Raw genomic sequence first — 20,816 nt, 5'->3', positions numbered from 1 at the left:
TTAAAGAAGAATCTAATTCCAAATAAACTATCAAAAAAAAAAAAAAAAAAAGAGGGGGGCACTAGTGGGAAGTAAATCCAATATGCTCAAAGAAAATAAAATGCCACCTCCTCAGCTAATGTCAATTATTGCACCTAACAAAATGGTTTGGATTTAGAACAGCTAAAGATATTATTCTACATTCTTGGAAAAGATATAACAATTGAAGAAAACAAATTCTATTTTAATAAGGAGATTTAGCACTACATAATGTGTATAGCAAAAAATATTAAAATAATATGTATGAAAAAATACATACAAAAAGAAGACATGAACAGAAGATAAACATGTTGTCTAAGTTACTATAAATACGGATTTTTTTGAAATTAGACACATCAAAAATGAAAAATTGTTTTAAATTTGGACTTTTGGTAATTCAGTCCTTGCCCACATTAGGGTGTTTTTGACTTGTTATCACTTCATATCTTTAACCTTGAATCTTTTGCTTATACAAACATATGCATGATTTTACAGCATCTGGTAATAAGTAGTACCCATTTCAGGATGATTAAGGTGACAAGGAAAGACTGTAACAGTGAGGTGACTGTTTGGTGGTACATCTGGAAAATATTTTCAATAAAAAAGCAATTTAGTAATTTTGGTAAATACAGCAAGAATAAAAATCTAAGTTGTTTACTAATTCTGGCATCCAAGAGAAATCAAAAAGGTCAGAAATCCTTTTATCAAAGAACATCAGCATGATTTATAAACATTAACAAAATCTCTGCAATGCTATGAAGCTTTAGATCTACAGTTTTGTTTCCTTAGGTCAGATACCCTAACTTTCTCCCTACCACTTCTCATTCATAACAAAACTAAATTCACAAAAAAATGTTTATTACTGTCCTTTCAATTTCCACAAACCAAACCTCCATTTTCTTCCAAAATCTCTTTCACAAGAATACCTTCCTATCTTTTCCTTCTAAATATGTACTCAACAGTTTTATGATTTTACGCAACGAGAGAGTTCCTAAGCCTACCAAAATGATTTTATCTTGTAACTACATTTTATAGATGCCTCCATTTCATTTATTACAATGCTTCCTCCTGCAAAACTTTTTATATCCAAATAAACCAACTGATATTTTTGAAATCTAGTCTTAAATTCTCTGAAGTCCTTTCAACAGTGTTTTTTTTAGCAATGTAAGAATTATTGTAGGGCATGCAAGCAGCCTACACTCTAGCGTTTACTGTCAGTGTGTCACAGATTACCAAAACGTTGGTCTTATTCCTGTTTTGAGTAAACTGCAGTGAAAATTTATATCCTTAAACCAGAAACAGACGTCAGGAAAAAGCCTACTGTTTAAATACAATTCACAAACAGTGTTCAGACAGCTGTTAGCCCCTTCAAAAATAAAGCATATCTCTGGTGACCTCCACCTGTGCATGCTAAGTGACTTGCGTTTAGTGTCATGTAACAAAACTTCCAAAAATGAGTGTATATATAGGGGGAATTTCTGGCACCACATTTTTTATCTAATAAAAAAGGAAAGAGAGTTTCATAATGTGATATGTAGCCTAAGAGCTTGAGACAATTCTCATTGCCAGGATTGCCAGGCATGTATCATTAAGCATCTTATATAATCAGCTGTTCTGTTACTATCATCACATTAAGAGTGAGTGAGTAGTTTTCATGGCTTTCCCAATCCATTTTCAAGAATATTGTTAGAATTACCATCATTGTGATTATTATCATCATCATCATCACAGCAAGCTGTTAATTTTGGTATGCCCAAAGGCAAATAAGTCATTACTTACTCATCAACAAAACTACTTGTTCCAGATACAAAGGTAAGCATATTTTTGCTAGGCTGATCAATCAATGAAAGAACCTGAGGCCTTCCTACAAAACAGGATCCTCCTCAACATCAGCAGTTTTTGTAAATACTTTTATATTTCCAAAGGCCTGCCACTCCAAACCCTCATTTGGCCAATTCAGTTCCTGTCCTACATTTAACACTTCAGCTACAGTTGCAATGTCATTGCACAGTAGGTAAAAAATATTTCTGGAACAAATGTCAGCAAGAGATAATTTTGAAATAACCTTCTGATCTACAGTAGCACAAGCCAGAAGATAACATTGCCATATAGATGGCTTTGTTGGTAACCTAACACTGCTTTTTGCTGGCATATAAATTGTTTCTGTAGATTAAAGAGGAAATAGTTGTAGAAATTAACCATAGAACTCTTGTTACTTCACAGGTTTTTCATAAAGGACTGTCTTCAACATGAATTTGAACTGAAATGGAGGGGCAGGGAAGCTCAGAAACAATAAATGCAAAAGGGACAGTTAAAGGAACACAAAATCTTTTAGGTTATCTCCTCTAAGAAAATGTCTCATACAAATGTTGGAGTATCTTACAGTAAAGCACACTGTATTCGTGTTATGAAACATGGATACTAAAGGAAACCAGTTCATTTTCATTTTACCTATAAATTGTAAATTGATGGATAAAGTGGTACTTTAGTCTTTCAAAACTGAAATCATATGGAAAGACTTTGAAAAGATTCAAACATGGACTCCAGTAATGATGAACCACTAGTAGATTCAGATAGTTAAAGCATGCACTCAGTTTATACAGAAAAATGCTTTAAACAAAAAGATGTCATTTTATGCTCCGTGTAATGGGATCAAGGGCCAGCTGACAAAAACATTTAGTGCCCTCATCAGCAGAAACTGAAAACTGTCACACATAAAAGCATGTTGCAACCTGCAAAGCATCAAACTCACTGACCCAGACTTCTTTCAATCAAAAAGATACCCTTAATGAATGCAAGGATGACAGGGGCAGAGTAGCAGACATGCAGTACAGTGACTTACCATCTTGGTCTGTGGTAACTGTGATAGCTGTGAACTGCTTGGGAGAGAAACTCAACTCCGAGACGCCATTCGTGGCCTCAATTTCAAAGGTGTAGTTCACATGTGACACAAAGTCCAGCACCGTCACGGAGGAGTTGATGAGACCCGTGTGCCTGGGGATGAAGCGGATTCCCCCCCCACATATCTCACACTGGCTGGCATCTGACCCACATTTCTTACAGATGACACTGTAAGTGAGATCTTTTCTTCCTCCAGTATCACTTGGTGGGCTCCATTCCAACATGAGAGCTGTTTCATTAATGTTAAAAATCACATTCCTGGGAGCAGAAGGTGGCCCTGCAAAGATGATAAGGAAAGACTGCTAAGTGATAACTGCCCATTTTGGTGGGGGCGGGGGGGGGGGGGGGGGGGGGGGGGAATGAAGAAACACAAAAAAATATATTAATTTTAAGGCAATTATTTACAAACAAACATTACAATATTGATGTCTAAATGATGAATTCAAAGGAAAATTTAGGAATTGTCTAGACAATTAAATTCCTTGAATATTAACCAGAAAGAATAAATAGGCAAGATTATAAGAAGTTGAAAAATCTAAATGAATTAGAATTTATTTCAAAAATAATTTAATGCAACATATAAATTAATTGGGAATGTCCAAACTAGGCTTGATAACACAAATTTGCACTAAACATCAACACATCTTGTGGGATACTGAGGTTGAGTTTTAATCACAAAAATTACTTCCTTATTTTGTGTCTAGTAAGGTAGGCTTTTCTGATACTTATGTTCTTTGATGTCTTATAAGAGTTAAATTGAGTAAGCTAATAAATAAATAACAGTTTTGGAATAAGTACAAGTAGTAAAATTGTTTGTGTTAATCCTGCAGTGTCAGATTTTCTTTTTTTCTATCCTTTCCTGCTATTCTCTGGGATTTCTTTCCTGCTATTCATTAATGGAGATAGGTGGTCACAGGTTAAGAGTATTAGGCACAAAAGATAGTTAACATGGTTTCTTTTCTACCTGGCCCCTTATCATCTTCAGCTTAACAGAGAAGACACTGCACTTGCATGCTAGAGATCTAAAAGGATGGTCAGAAAGAAGGATAAAACAATTTCCCGAAGACAATGGGGAGAAATACAAAGGTAGCAGCAGCAAGTAGAATATAGGAGGAAAGCTCTCAGCTAGCAAATAGGTGGTAAAGCTCTGTGTGTTGAGTTAGAGGAACCATTTCAATGGATCTCACAAATAGTCAAGGCATGTCCTGCAAATTTTAGGCTGTTATGTTGACTGTATGGTAACTGTTGAGTCACAGCCTGAAGCACTGATTGATCACCTGGGGAAAGGACGGTCAGCACTGGGAGCACAGGTGAAGGCAATTCAGCTGTGTGACCAGGAGGGGTGGAGCCTGGCGGCACCTCTCTTAGACCCAATTTAAGGGCTGACTGGCCCTGGGGAAGGATCTCTGGTTGGAGATCCCTCCCATTGTGGAGTTTTTCCCTGCAAGCCTAGATCTTCAGAGAGATGAGAATTCCTTTCCTGTTCTCTAAAGGGACAACAGGGAATTCCATTCCTATATTGCCTCTCCGCTGTGCGAATCTTTCCAACAGTAACACTGACCTACTGTGTAGCATCACATATAAATCATATGAGGCTTCATTTATACTATATAAAACATTTGAAAATGATCTCAACCAATTGTTGTAGAGTAGATTTCACTCCAGAAATTGAGCAGCAAAGTCAGTCCTTTCCTTTCTGAGAATGGTGAAATATCATAATGATCTTTCAGAGAAACTTTAAGACAGAAGGACTAAATAAATAAGCAACCCCCTGCCCCCCAAAATAACTAATCAATGCTTTCTTAAGTTCCAATTCAATAACAAGGAGCATGAGGACATGGCCTACGCCTAAAGGATAGTCAGATAAATCATAACTTTGCATTAGGAAGGAAAACAAAATTACTAAAGCCCTTCATGATATTTCATATATAAATCCAGATTTGAAATCTCAGTAAAAAAAAAAAAAAAAAAACTGATCAAGTTACATAACTTTTTCCTAGTTATTCAATTTTTTTTTTCCTTAACATTTGCAGTCATTTTATGCTTTTTTTTTTTGGCTGAACTCAAATGTTGTGATTTAGAAAATCAAGCCCACGAGTAGCTCTTAAATATGTACCTATAACTAAAGTAAATTCATTTATTCAATTTCTTATTTCTTGAAGATGACCTAGACTACAAAAACAGACCATACCTTAAATGAAAACATTACTTCATCTTATATTTTAGTAAAATACTATATAACAGTAAAGATCTATACAATTATACCTACGTATTGCAGTGAGAATTAATACTAACTTTTAAAGAACGAAAGAGGCAATAATAGTTGCAGAACAAAATATCACTGTTCACAAAAATTTATCATTCTAAAGAGATCTTATCTGTTTATTTATGCGGCATAAGTATAAAAGCTATAAAAGCTGGAATGCTTATAAAAGGAAAAACTGTTTATATAGCATGGGAGGGGTGATGTGAACTAAGAAATGCTGGGGTTTTCTGTGAATTGTAGTTGAACATTTGAGTTGCTTTTGACTTCTGATATTTCTGTAATGCTAAGGTAAATGAAGAGTTAGGTATTAGATTTCAAGCATTTGATAATTAAAATTCTTGGAGGTGCTATATTACTTTTTTTTTTTTTTTTTCAAGTGGATAAGAAGATTTAAAGTATTTTGAATTATGTATTCATTTTTATATCTACCTGCGCAGAGTTTATGGTAGGGAGACAGAAAGCCCCTGGTAGTAAAAAGCAGTTGTTAGTCATAGTAGAGAGGAATTATTTGCTGAAAGGTATGTGCCTCATTTGTGCTGAAGATCAATATTTCTGGAACCTGATAGATGAAAAATATTTTTGTAGTTTGCAGTTTTTATGGACACAAACTATTTTGACTACCTTCCTTCTTGGCCTTTGATTGTGATAAATCTAACAGTGAAATATGAAATACTGTAATACGGAAGTATTTATAAATGTAATTTGTTAACAATGACTATTTATATTGTTCCTTCATTTTCCACTGATGTGGAAAGCAGAGGCAAGGTACAGCCTTGAAGATGCTCATGTAGTAAACAAGCCTCTACAATCTGAGAATGTCTCAGATTTACAAGTCTCTTAACTTCCCATAAAATTACTTTGACATTGGCAGTGGAAGCTACTCTGGAAAACAGTTCTTTGAGTGGAATAAACTAAAACCAGAATGGATAAATTCAGCTTCAGTTCTTAGTATTTATGTGCAGAAGAGAGGATAATTATGCTTCCTCTAAAGACATTGTTATAATTAAATAATGTCTGGTCTTAACAAATTCCCATTGTTAAAACCAGTGAGGAGTTTTAGGAATACGGAGGATGAGTCCTAATCACATCCATGTGTGTGCATAACTTTAAGCTGATCAGTAACCCCCATGAAATAATTAATAGTAGTCATGCACTTAAAGCTAAGCATGTGTGTAATCACTCACAGGACTGGAGCCAATGTTTTGAAACTGGTTTAAATTTTTTCTTACATAAATGACAGATCCAACAGGTCATCACAGCTCAGTTTTTATATGTTACTTCAGAAGCTCCAGCATGCCAAACCATATGATTTAATGTGTATTCGGGCACCAGGAAACATTTTTTTCCCCATTTTTAAAGAATTTTAATTTGTTTAATTTGTAGGTTTATGTAGGCGATATCTGTGGAAAAATCAATATAGTAGATAAACTTTTTTTACGTATACTGTAGAGTGGAGGTTGTTATATTCATGATTTGGGATTTAATTCTCAAATATAAGAGGAAACATGAATTATTGTACATTCACGATTCAATGAAATAGGAGAACATTATCAATTACATTAGGGGTGTCTGAAAGTAATGGCTGTCCGTCTGCAAAAAACTTCAGACACCCTTCATACTGAAGGCCCCTCATGCCAATTTGCATGACGATTAAATAGCTTTTTAATTGCTGTTAAATTATGCCAGTTAAACTGTGATTTCATGCAAATATTAAGCTGTAATGACATGCAGTGAATCATTTACTAAGATTTAGAACTTGGAACAAAGAGAAACAATTAATTCTAGCCCTCAGATTCAGCTAAATTATGTGTCACTGGGCTTTTATGAATGTGGCCTGATTGCTTTGTTATCATTTATAAATTATACAAAGATTATTCAACACATCAAAAATCTTGGCAGCAATAACCCTTCTGCAGACATCTGTGTGCAAAGCTCTTGGGGATATCCTTATATTGATTTTTAAGGAAACCAAGTATATTGGTGAAAATGATAGATCATAGTCTCACCAAGATTTTATGTAGAAGAGTAAAACAGACTTCAGATGGTTGAGCACTGAAAAAAAAGGCAGCTCTTCTGCTTTTTGGAGAAAACACAGCCTGGGTGTGAGCAATGTCTTTTGCTTCATTTACATATTATAATAAAAAGAAGTATCTCTACACTCTCTGTGGAGCAGACTGGAACTGATGTCTTATGGAAAAGCTACAGAGCTGAGCTTATGCCTCATGCAGTACTTTGCACCTCATCTAGCTGCTTTGTGCATCCTCTCCTTCTGTGAAGGTGAAGTACATTTTGCCCTTGGTGGAAGGAGGGAGGAGCAATCAAAATGCTGCAGAAGTCTAGTGAAGGCAATGTAGTATTTAAACACCGGGCAATGATAGTCTGGAAAATACTTTCTGCTTTTTCAAGTGGGAACTGTTCATTACCAACTACTGAACTCTGATAATTGGGTGTTACTTGACTACTAAATTCACACTGGATGGGGCAGAAATCAATCATCTCCTGCAAATACCCAGAATCAGCATCTAGGTGCATCCCTTGTGCTCATAGTAGCTTTTTTACATACACACATATATGTAGTATAGATGAGTATTGCCACTAGGTTTGGAAAGTTGTATGACAGTTTTGCCTTTTCAGAATTACTTCTTTCTCAGTGAGGCAAGCAGGGAAAATTTCCTCATGATAGGAACTGGTGACTGCGAATGAATATTCCAAGTCTGAGCATAATGATAAACTGCACCCAAATACATGCATATAAATAACAGCAGCAGCAGTAGAGTCAAAAGCTTCAAAGCATGTTGCTTGATTTTACTGCTGGAAAACAGAGGTGGACCTTAAAGAGCTTCAATATAGAGGATACAGTTTGTAGCAGTGGTTACTGAACAGAACATAAGCGGTATTGATGCAAAATTATTTAAGCATAACATGAAAAAGACATATTCAGACCCAGAGACCCAACATAAGTCTGCCTGTCTTTGACGTTGAAAAGACAGATCAATCTATCCAATTACGTTATAGTGAGAAGTGTTAGAGTTTATGTACACAGTAAGCAGCATTATCTAATTCCCCATCTGATATTTCTTGCTCATTGTACGCATAGAGAGATCATTGATAGAGTACATTCACATATGGCAAAGAAATACAATAAGAAATACAATAAGGATAAAGAATAGCAGCAAGAGATTGATTAAAAAAAAAAAAAAGTGCCAATCCAGTGGAAAAACGCTAGGAGAAAGCAATTAACAATATACCCCACTGTCATTTTCTTTTTCCCTTCTATTACGCTTTTCTACGAAGTACTCGCTCTTATAAAGTACTGTACCATTTAGGAAAAACATACAATATGCACTTTTGCAGAATTAATAAAATTAGATTCCAAGCTCAGCTTGAAACAAATGAATGCCTGAAGCTAGACTCTTAAATGCATGGTGTCTTAAATCAAGGTCCTTAATCTCCACATTGCTGCTTATGCAAGTTTTCCAGTACCGAGGAAAAAATACTGGAGTGAGGAATAATGTCTAACCCTAAAGATGAATGCAAAGAGAGGGAAAAAAAATCTGGACACCTGATCTAGTGGGTGGCAAACTTGCACACAGCAGTGCATTGGAACTGGGAGCTCTCTAAGGTCCCTTTCAACCCAAGCCTATCTATGATACTGTGATCTACCTACTTTAGACATCTTGCTTTGCACAATCTAGGGAACAAATAAAAACAGGTATTAATGTAGTTGGTTCAAAATATTTGAAGGTGAAGAGGTTTTTAAAGAGAATTCACTATTAATTCTGTGTTTGATTCAAGAATGACTCTTGATTAAAAAGTCACAAAAAATGTGACTAACGTGTCAGAACACAAATTTGCAGGTTGACATTAAAAATGCAGTTTTGGCTCAAAAATAGTTTTGTAGAAAATACATTTTCTTACTGTACAGCCCTTTCTCTTTATGAATTTTAGTTGGCTTATTGTTTTCTAACTTTTCAGCTGCTCTTATTAGAGCAAAGCATGACAGTTTGGAAGAAACAAGCTAAATTCTACCCTGTCTCATACATCACTAGTATCTTTGTTTATTAAATTTAAATTATCCACATCTGTACAGACCCTCTGAAAGCAGTGAGGTTGTACGTATGACAGAAACATAATTTTAATAACTGAGGGCAATAATTTGAAAGCAGTGGGGCTAAAGACACCACTTAGGGAATAATTTGGCCTGCAGACTCTTCATTACTGATGATATGAAAGAAGATAAGAGCACAGTCTGCCTGTCAGAAGCTTAGAGTCATTTGCAGAGCTCACAATTAGTGAAATAATCATCACTGTAGGTGTAAGATGAGTATATCTGCTGTTACAGGCAATGAAGTATTGACACCTTGTAATCTAGGCTGAATAAGATGTAATGCATGGCAGCACTGAACAAGGAACAAAGCAGAAACTAGAATGTAGTTCACTGTCTCCCTTATTATTTCTCCAAGGCCAAAGTGAAATGAGACACTGGCACTTCTGTTGTAGTTTTCTTCTTTGCCTCAGCTTACTTGGTTGCTTTGCCTGACATCCTCGAAGAAATAGAATGGTCTGGTAGAAAGTCTTTCCTGACAGTTTTCTGCCAAGGCAGCTCTCTGCTTCATGTTTTTTTGGGGGGAATAGGGAGCAGATTTGAGGAGCTGTAAGTACCCACTCCCTGGTGCCACATGGATCCTGCACACTTGGCCTACCTTACCAACAGTAGTGAGTAGCTGGGCTTAAAACTGAGCCCTGAAAGACAATGAGGGAAACCTTATGCCATGTATGAGTAATTTCTCAGAGAATTGTCCTTTGTAAATGAAAAATCATTAACATAAACAATATGGAACCACATGTACATAATTCATGAGTGAAACCATTGTCATAAGCATGAAACTGTCTAGAGTGCCTGGAATGTGTGTTAGTTCTGTGGGTAAGTTTTCAAGGTCTGTGTTCAGGGCACTCATTTGAGTGGAATTATTTGTAAGCCCATTTCCCTGTGGGAAGTCCAGAAAAACACTGTTTTTCCCCCCTCACATATTCTGTGAAAAATGACAGGCCTATGTGCTTTGCTCCAGAGTGATCTGACAACAGATTGTATTAGTTGGGTTGAAGTCCTTCTTTGAACCTTGTGTCTCTTAAGCAGCTGGAGGCTGGGACTTACCCTTCAACTCTGAATGCTCTATGATTAGATTAGACAACTTTCTGATAAGCTCCATGGATCTGTGAAACATCATTTTTGGTGAAGATCATTTCCATTCATTGGATGGACAATGGCTTAGTCTATGTAATGATCTCCGGATTATGGAATGCCTACAACTTCATGAATCCAAATTGTGCGGTATATTCCCAGTTTACCCAATACACTGCCATATGGTGCAACTACCATTAGCATGGGAAAAGATTCAACTCTACTGCTGGCAGCTCAGTTACTTGTACATGATTAGACACACTAAAAAATTGACTATGCACTGCTAGTTATTGCAAGAGTACTTTTAATTTTTTTTTTTTTTTAATCTGAGGAGAGAGGAGTTTATGCCATATCAGTTTTTTGTTGTTGTTTATAAGTCATCTCAGTTTTTCAGATGTTGTTGCCCAACCATATTTTCATGTCTTTAAAATATATACTGATAATTAAAATTTAGCATTGCTATCCATATGACAATGATTACAAACCTTATGGTCTCAGAACTACAAGTTAATAAATCATTTAAGTACGAAACATGTCAGTATTTTTAGGGATACCAGTACTAAATAGAAATCTGCTGCTTAAAATTTGATTTAAAAATTTTAGTAATTCTTAGCAGGATTCTTCATTAAATGTACAATCTCATGTCATTTTTTTTAAACATAAAAAAATGAAGCACACGAGAACTGCTGACACTGGTACTAATCAGACTTACGGGTACATGCCATAGTTGGTGGATCTTTCTCGGCTCTGAAGTAGCCTTTCTCACACTGACAGACTGAAGTTGCTTCAACATAGGTTGAACTGTGTGGAGGGCACTTGGAGCACTTTACATTTCCAGCAAATGCTTTATAGAATCCAGGCCTGCAAGCTGCAAAACAAGAAAATAATATTTCATTAATAGCAGCAAGTTTTTGCCATAGGTAAAATCTGCTTCATGCAGTTATAATGCGTTCTCTTTTCAACCTAGATACATGTTATTCTCACCACTTAATCCTTTAAAGTTTTTATTTTGGTCTATAGATAACAACAAAAAAATGCTTTTCTTGGTATTTGATAAGGAAACATTAAAAGAGACAGCTTCCTAATTTATGGACAGACCTTCCTGCCTCTTGAAATCGTCATCTAGAAAACTTCACTAACATCAGTAAACACAAGCATACTGTCTATGATCTATGTATGTTCTGTTTACTAGTAAACAGAAAGAATGGGATACTTTCTCATTTGTCAGTGCTATTTATATGGCTTCCTTATTTAAGTAACGGAGACTTGCAAGGCTCAATATGCTTATCCTCACAATGCCTTGATGAGGCAAGGATGACATCCCTGTACTTACAGGTGGGTCTGACCTGTCCACAGTTCCCTGAGATGACACTAAAAGAAGGGTCACATTAGTTGTGTCCTTTGCACCTTGTTGGAATGAAGGCTGCACAGTGCTGCTATAACAATCTTTGGAGACTAGGAAAGAGGTGCCAATAAATCCAGCACAGACTACAGCAAGCCTCAGGCTACTCTTCACTGTGTCAAAAAACAACTGGAATAGCAGCTGCCCAGGGGACAGATGTTGCAATGACCAGAGTAGAGCCCACTGCCCACCCAGCTGGAGATGGAGTCCCAGAAGTTGTTGGTCACAGCACAACTTTAGATGCCCTTCTGTGGGCCGTTAAGGCAGAAACAATTAGTTAAAATATGTTTTCATAAAGATGCCTGATTAGCATTCTGAAAATTTTGTACACTGTCCTCAGAAGTCATCACAAAATCGTCACACAGTTAGACAGATTTCTTCCTTTCTCCTTCCAGCTACCGTATTTACACACATGCCAGTATATACTGCCTTTACTGTCTTTTGACTTCCCAATCAGCAAACAGAATAAAAACAAATGGAAGTGCAACTCTAGCATGTACAGAAAGCACAGGCTCAAATTCCTCCTGATTTTCACCAGTACCATGAAAGTTAGTGTTATAATAATTATTTTTAAGACCCATATGACATTTTCTTATTTTGGCATATTCAGGGCTGTTTTCTTTCCTTCTCTTGCAACAAGGTAAAATAACAATATTAAAATTAAGCGCTCTATAAATAAACACCAAGAATTATGAATTTTACAGATTAACTGTCAATTTAAATTAGGTTCATCATTAAAAGTTACTAACTTTTAGATAACACATGCACAGATCAGTTTTGCTTCTGATTCCAAAGCACCTGTTTGATTCCAAAGTGGTTTCATTAAGTGTCTGCGGGAAAATGAGTGAGAGGAACTGAAAAAGTAACTGCTGATTCCTTATCAGAATCCGGAGCCAATTTTTCAAACATAAGCATAAGAGCTTAATTATGACTCAACTATTTCAGCAGTTCTCCCAGTGTGTTCTTCTGACTTTGCTGAATTGATATGAGGAAGCAATTCTGCCCTGCTGTCGTTAAAGAAAAAAAAAATGTATTTCTGGTGCCTACATATAAGAGAGGTGGGAACAGCAGGGATTTTCCTTTTAAATGGCTGCCGATCTGATACTTCTGTGATTACAGTCAGTGGCAATTTTCTATGGATTGGAATGACAGTGGGTTTAGCGTAAGGAAGACAGCAGCACTGGAGATGCTGACTCTTCCTACCTTTGCTGGAAGGAAGTAAGAGATGAAGTAAAGCAAAATGTGGGAAGGGTGGTATGAACACTTGCCCTTTTTTTTTCTCCTCATGCCCAAACCCTAACATGCCTAATCTGAGGATGAGTACTAATTGTTTTTAATAGCTACCTTTCACATGTGCGTTGCCACACAAAGAAGTTTGTGATTAAAGAGTTACCAATTCAGGTTATCTTTGCAGTCAAACGAATGCTTTTTAAAATTCTTATCACTTCCAAAATCTTTTCTACCAGCCAATAAATACTCCCTTCTTCCCTTCCATTCCACAAAAGATAAGCCACTTTGGACTGAAAGAAACACAGACTTCCCTTTAAAGATAAGTTTGAACTTTAAGCTTTTCATTACTCTAAAATAAAATTCAAAGAGAAAACTACTTCCAGTTTAAAAATGCAATTGTTTTATTCTGAAGTGGTTTTCTGGAGTGTATTTAAAGCAGATATGGTTTCAATATGGTTTGATTTGTTTTTGTCTTAAAAGAAAGCATATATATACTCATGGAAATGCCAGGGTAAAAAAATGGGTGAATATGTAGATACTTTACTTTTTTTTGAAGCCAACCCAAATACATGCATCATTATGTCAGATACATCCCATACTCTACAGAAGACAACAGCAGAGCAGCTTTCACATGGTTAAGTTTATGAAGCTGTTGAGAACCCTCCCCACATCTAAACGTAGAGTAAGACAATCACAATTATTGGATACTTTCAAATAAAATCCAGCCCTTCATAAACAAGTTGAAAGCTCCCAAATATTCACAAGCTTGGGAGAACTCAACTCTTGGTGTAACTCAATGCTCACTGCCAACAGTCAAGGTGAAACTAAACAGTCCATTAAGATCACTGAATATGCAGCACAGGACTAAAATACAGCACTTCAGATGCCATATACATCTAGACTCTGCTAACAAATATTATGATTCAGTGGCAGAATTTCAACTTTAAGAAGATGCAGTTGTCATCATTTGTCATCAAAATATCATTTTCCGTAGAGAACTTGCAAAAATTAGATTTACTACCCAAGTTTTTAAAAGCTTATTTAACAGGAAACATGTACAATGCCACAGTTTAAGGACTATGATTTCTTCTGACTTGTCATGAGTTAGATTTTGGCAGGCTGTTTATGGCCTGCTACTAAACAGGCACTGAGTATAAAGCTGAGTATATCTTTACCTATATCTTTACCTAACTTGTGGTCTGTAAATCCAGGTCCTCTCATAAAGAAAACAAGAGTCTCTCTAATTCTTCTTTGACATATTTTACAAGATTGACTATGGTTTGACCTTTTTCATGGAGCTTAAGGCTATATAAGACCACTTCCAGCTCAGAGCAATTCCAATCAACACTTAGAGGAAAAATAAGTCAATGGTATTTGTGTCCCATTTCCAATTTGTACAGAACATTTTGCAAAACTGGAGTCTGTAACTGATCTGCTACGAGATCACAGACTGCATCACTGCAAGTCACTGTGATATCAAACCATACACAAGTGCTTGAGGCATTCAACTCCAGAGTCCTTAAATCACATGATATCTAAAATAAGGATAAAGACATGACTCTCTAAAGAGCATAGTCAATAGAACTACCTACATGCTTAATGTTAACCAAACTCCTTTATGAAGCAGAATCTTGATGAGCGATGATCAGATGAGCCTGGGGGAGAGATAATGGGATTAGGGGTGAGGCGAGGGGCCCAGCTAAAGTGTGTCTATACCAATGGACGCAGCATGGGCAATAAACAAGAAGAGTTGGAAGCCATTGTGCGGCAGGCAAGCTATGACCTAGTTGCCATAACAGAAACACGGTGGGACCACTCCCATGACTGGAGTGCTGCAATGGATGGCTACAAACTCTTCAGGAAGGATAGGCAAGGAAGGAGGGGGGGTGGCATGGCTCTCTATGTTAAAGAGTGTTTTGAGGTTACTGACTGGGGATGATAAGGTTGAATCCCTATGGGTTAAGACCAGGGGAAGAGCTGACAAGGCAGACATCCTGGTGGGCGTCTGTTATAGACTGACGAACCAGGATGAAGAGACAGATGAGGTGTTCTATGAGCAGATGGCAGAAGCTGCACGATCGCCAGCCCTTGTCCTCATGGGGGACTTCAACTTCCCCGACATATGCTGGGAATACAACTTTGCACAGAAGGAGCAGTCTAGGAGGTTTCTGGAATGTATGGAGGACAACTTCTTGATGCAGCTGATAAGAGAACCCATGAGAGGAGCTGCCCCGTTAGACCTGCTGTTCACAAACAGAGAAGGTCTGGTGGGAGATGTGGAGGTCGGGGACTGTCTTGGACAGAGTGACCACGACATGGTAGAGTTCTCGATTCTTGGTGGAGTCAGGAGGGGGTACAGCAAAACTGCTACCTTGGACCTCCGGAGTGCAGACTTTGAATTGTTCAGGAGACTAGCAGGGGGAGTCCCCAGGGATTCAGTCATAGAGAGTAAAGGGGTACAAGATGGCTGGTTGCTCTTCAAGAAGGAAGTCTTAAAGGCGCAGGAGCAGGCTGTCCCCCTGAGCCGCAAAATGAGCCAGAGCAGAAGAAGACTGGCATGGATGAATAGGGAACTATTCTTGAGGCTCCAGAAGAAAAAGAGAATCTACCTTCTGTGGAAGAAGGGACAGGCAACCCGCAAAGAATACAAAGAAGTTGTTAAGATGTGCAGGGAGAAAGTCAGAAAGGCAAAAGCCCAGCTTGAACTCAACCTGGCCACTGGGATAAAAGGGAACAAGAAACTCTTTTACAAGTATATCAGCAGTAAGAGGAGGACCAGGGAGAATCTTCATTCTTTAGTGGATGAGGCTGGGAATGTGACCACTGAGGATAAGGAAAAGGCAGAGGTTCTGAATGCCTTCTTTACGTCTGTCTTTAAAAGTCAGACCAGTTATCCTCAGGTTTCTCCACTCTCTGACCTGGCAGCCTTGGCTGGGGAGCAGACTAACCCCCCACGATTCAGGAGGAAACAGCCAGAGACCTGCTACTCCAACTGGACTGCCACATGTCCATGGGACTGGATGAGATTCACCCGAGAGTGCTGAGGGAACTGGCGGAGGTGATAGCCGAGCCACTTTCCATCATCCATCAGCGCTCCTTGTTGACGGGTGAGGTCCCAGAAGACTGGAAGCTTGCCAGTGTGACTCCCATCTGCAAGAAGGGCTGCAGAGAGGATCCGGGGAACTACAGGCCTGTTAGTCTGACTTCAGTTCTGGGAAAGATTATGGAGCAGATTGTCTTGAGGGAGATCACGCAGCATGTGCGGGACAACTAGGGGACCAGGCCTAGCCAGCATGGGTTCACGAAGGGCAGGTCTTGCTTGACCAACCTGATCTCCTTCTATGATCTAGTGACCTGTCTGGTGGATGAGGGAAAGGCTGTTGATGTAGTCTACCTAGACTTCAGCAAAGCCTTTGACACTGTCTCCCACAGTATTCTCCTGCAGAAGCTGGCAGCCCGTGGCTTGGACAGGTACACCCTTGGCTGGGTAAGGAACTGGCTGGAGGGCTGGGCCCAGAGAGTGGTGGTGAATGGAGTTAAATCCAGCTGGTGACTGGTCACGAGTGGTGTTCCCCAGGGGTCGGTGCTGAGGCCTGTCCTGTTCAGTATCTTTATTGATGACCTGGATGAGGGCACTGAGTGCACCCTCAGTAAGTTTGCAGATGACACCAAGTTGGCTAGAAGCGTCGATATGCCTGAGAGTAGCAAGGTCCTACAGAGAGATCCGGGTAGGCTGGATACCTGGGCTGAAGCCAATGGGATGATATTCAACAAGACCAAATGCCGGGTCCTGCACTTTGGCCACAATTACCCCAGGCAATGCTACAGGCCTGAGGCAGAGTGGCTGGAAGACTGTGTAGAGGAAATGGACCTGGGGGTGTTGATTGATGCTAGACTGAACATGAGCCAGCAGTGTGCCCAGGTGGCCAAGAAGGCCAATGGCATCCTGGCTTGTATCAGAAATAGTGTGGCCAGCAGGAACAGGGAAGTAATTGTCCCCCTGTACTCAGCACTGGTGAGGCCGCACCTCAAATACAGTGTCCAGTTTTGGGCCCTTCACTGTAAGAAAGACATCGAGGCCCTGGAGCGTGTCCAGAGGAGGGCAACAAGCTGGTGAGGGGTCTGGAGCACAGACCTTATGAGGAGTGGCTAAAGGAGCTGGGATTGTTCAGTCTAGAGAAGAGGAGGCTCAAGGGAGACCTTATTGCTCTCTATAACTACCTGAAGGGAGGTTGTAGTGAGCTGGGGGCCAGCCTCTTCTCTTGTGTGACTAGTGATAGGACTAGAGGGAATGGCTTCAAGCTATGTCAGGGAAGGTTCAGGCTGGACGTTAGGAAATACTACTTCTCTGAAAGGGTATTCGGGCACTGGAATGGGCTGCCCAGAGAGGTGGTGGAGTCACCGACCCTGGAGGTGTTCAAAGAACATTTGGAAGTTGTGTTGAGGGACATGGTTTAGCAAGAACCACTGGTGATGAGCAAATGGTTGGACTGGGTGATCCTGTGGGTCTTTTCCATCCTCAGCAATTCTATGATTCTATGATCTTAGCTTTTGCCCAGCTTCCTAGCATTTCTATTTTTTGTTCTTCAGAACTCACACAGTGCACAAACTGTTTGATGGGCAAATCATAAACTCAGAGACTTAATTATTAATGGATTGTGGTTTTGGATTTGGAGAGGGGGGAAAAAAGTCATCTTTCCCATGCAAAATGACAGCCTATGTAAAATACATTACATGTAAGTTGAAAGCTTGTACTAGATGCTTATGTATGCAGGAAATTTCATTTTGTACATGTTGAAAAAAATCAGCACTTTCAAAGGCTTTCTCAAAGCATCTCCCTCACTCAGCTAATGCTAAGTGCATCATTTGCACATATTATTTACACAAGGATGAGTATCCATTTTGATCCCCCCAAAATGTTTTTTGTTTTATTTTTTTTAAAATGTTTGTTACCACACAGCATTGTTTTTTCTAATCTCGAAGTCACTGGGAGGCATTTTATTTTCCGTAACTTTATCTAACGGAAGTGACTTTCTGAACTACTAATTATATGAACTGTATAAGATTTGACTTCTGTAAAGCCTGGGGATGATAATAAAATATTGTCTTAATGGGTAAGCAATTAGCAGGGTGTCTGAATGAACAATTCAAAGACACTAAAGTTTTCTCCAGTGAAATACCAGGGATCATACAGAGAAAGTACTAGTAATTTAATTGGCATCCATGATAACACATCTATGAGCATGCTACTACTGCAGCTTTATCAGGATTTGATCATGCTGTTGTTAAGTTGTAAAAACTTTATAACAAGCATCATTTTCCTTATTTAATGTTTGATGTATGACATTTAGTTTTTGATTGTGTTATACATACATGCATACAAAGTGAACACTTTGCAAAGCTCTGGTGAACTCTTTAAGAAAGTGATTTATGACTTGCTTGTGTCAGCTTCAGCTGAGAGTAGGAGAAGGTGTTTATCCAGCAGTTGCAAAACAGTGCTGTTGGTGCTATGTGCAGGGGTGCTGAATGAGACTGTAAAAACATTTAAGGTGCACTGTGCAACAGAGCCCCAAGACACTGCAATAAGATACAACCTTCATGGTTCCCAAGTGTGTGTGTATGGCATTTTCCAAAGGGTCTCGTGCTCTTTCCCATGCATGGCAGCACAGCCTATGTCCATAATCACCCCAGAGGACCCCCCAGCACCTCTCCCCACTACGTGTTCAGCTATGGGGGCTCTGGGTCAGTTCAGAGTTCAAGTTCAAGGCCCTTCCTGGCCCTACCCAGGGAGCCCCAGACACTGCAGGCCCTGTGGTGTCCCAACAACTCAAACCAATAGCTAGATATCTGTTGTAGAAAGTGCAGAGAAATCTACACAACACCGAGGTACCTCTAGGAATTCAGATGAATTGCCAGTGCCAGCGGACAAGACAAAGGCTGCACATGGTCTAACAGGCCCTGCTCTCGTGGCACTTCTCAGGCTGTGAGGAGTGAGGGCTTCCCTTCCTGCTAGATTGGATATTATTTTCAAGGTTCTTTTGATTTGGCCTGCATAACAAACAAGGTAATAGGTCAATTACTAGTGTTTTCTGCTCAAGAAAGCTATGGCTGTTCAGTACTTTCCTCACCTGACAGGCACTCCATATACTAACAAGTGCAGATAAGGTGGTTGTGTTATTGGCCATAAAACTTGCTGCTTCAAAAAAAAAAAAAAAAAAAGGATATTTTCACTGCTGTGTGGAGCTCATTATTGTGAAGGACCTACCCTGATTTCACAGGGTAGGTATAAGATCTGAATCACAGAATGACTTAGATTGGAGGGAGACCATAAAGACCATCCAGTCCCAACCTGCTGCCATGGGCAGGGCTGCCACCCACCACAAGAGGCTACCCAGGGCACCATCCAACCCAGCCTTGAATGCTTCTATTCAATCCATTAAATCAACCATTACCAAGATAAGGGAATGTAAAGGAAACTAAGGAGCAACTTTTACGCATGCTTGACAATTGCTGCTCTGTGTGTGGGAAACATTTCTCACAAAAATGGGATTTTTATAGATGGCTGAGAGACCATCAATCAAATTAAAAAGAGAGAAGACTGCTGTCATTACAATGAATAGTAACTATCAGTAGCTCCGTGAAAGTGCTGGTTTAATCTTTCTGAAACATATAATTTGCTATGCTTTTTCACACCTCATACATTTTCTTAAATTGCTTACTGAAATCCAGTATTGTACTATGAAACTGATATCTTATATATTTGTTATGTTCTGTTAATATATAAATATTACAAGTTTAATATCCTCTTACTCTTCTGATATCTAATCACTTTATAGAAAGAGCAATCTAGGAAAGCCTGTTTGACTCTACCTCTGTGCAGATACTAGGAACTATAATACTATTTTAATCTATTTATATTCTATTAAATGTAGGTAGAAAAGAACTAAGTATATAGAAAAGAACAAGAGAAAATATAATGAGAGATGCATATAGGATTTTACCTACAAAAGAATATGATCACAAAGATTAGGATATTAAAAAACTGGGACAATAGAAGCTATGATAACAGTCTTCAAATGTGAGTACTATCTGATTAAATAAGCTTATGTCTTTTCTTTCTTCACATAATCCTTGCTGTGTTCAGGTCACAAAGGACTGGGAGAAAGAAGAGATACACTTCGGGCAATGATCAAACTGATAGTGAGACTATACAGGAACAGTTGCCAGAAACATGAGGCATGATGAGCTCACCGGAGGATGACCAACTTTGATAGATTATAGAATCAGGAACATGACACATACTTGAAGCCACATGAATAAAAGACATCATATGTCAAAAAAAAAAATTCAGAAATATTGTATGGCTCCTTTCCTACAGATGGAGGACATACCCTCAGACAACTTAGTGACAGAACGGTCCAACCATTTTAGGAAAATGGACCAATTTTCTTTTTTATCTTCTGTAAATCTGATGAGATTATACAACTGTGTATTGCAGTATGCAATTAAATGCACCTGTGTTTGTAGTGCCCAGACTCTTTGCTTGCCATTAGCTTCTGATTTTTAATATTTGTGTTCTTTGAGGTGAAGAACAGAGGACAATTTTACTCACCTCTTTTGACTCTGGAAAGCAACAAGGGAGAAGAAAGAAAAAACAGGCTGGCTTTTTCAAATTAAACTACATGATGAAGACAGGTAAATTAAATTAATTATTCCTTCCCTTTGTGATAAATCTTTTTTCATGACTTATTTTCTATCATTCTCATATTTCCCAGTATTCTACTGAGGCTGTTTATTAAAATGATTACAAGCAATGA

The 20,816-nt window shown here is 38.5% G+C and overlaps 1 protein-coding gene across 7 annotated transcripts in view; it reads right to left on the bottom strand.

Annotated features, from left to right (window-relative positions):
* Positions 1-20,816, bottom strand: part of EPHA6 (EPH receptor A6) — a 498,846-nt gene that overhangs the window by 234,969 nt on the left and 243,061 nt on the right. For all 7 annotated transcript variants that reach the window (XM_015297990.4, XM_015298005.4, XM_015297999.4 and 4 more), the window contains exons 4-5: positions 11,080-11,235; positions 2,861-3,196 (exon numbers count right to left, since the gene is read on the bottom strand). In XM_015297990.4, coding sequence (XP_015153476.2) covers positions 2,861-3,196; positions 11,080-11,235 — 492 coding nt within the window. The remainder of the gene's footprint in view (positions 1-2,860; positions 3,197-11,079; positions 11,236-20,816) is intronic.

The sequence above is a fragment of the Gallus gallus genome, chromosome 1 (assembly GCF_016699485.2).
Source record: "Gallus gallus isolate bGalGal1 chromosome 1, bGalGal1.mat.broiler.GRCg7b, whole genome shotgun sequence".
NCBI classification, from domain to species: Eukaryota; Metazoa; Chordata; class Aves; order Galliformes; family Phasianidae; genus Gallus; species Gallus gallus.
This window is presented reverse-complemented; position numbering and strand designations above follow the sequence as displayed.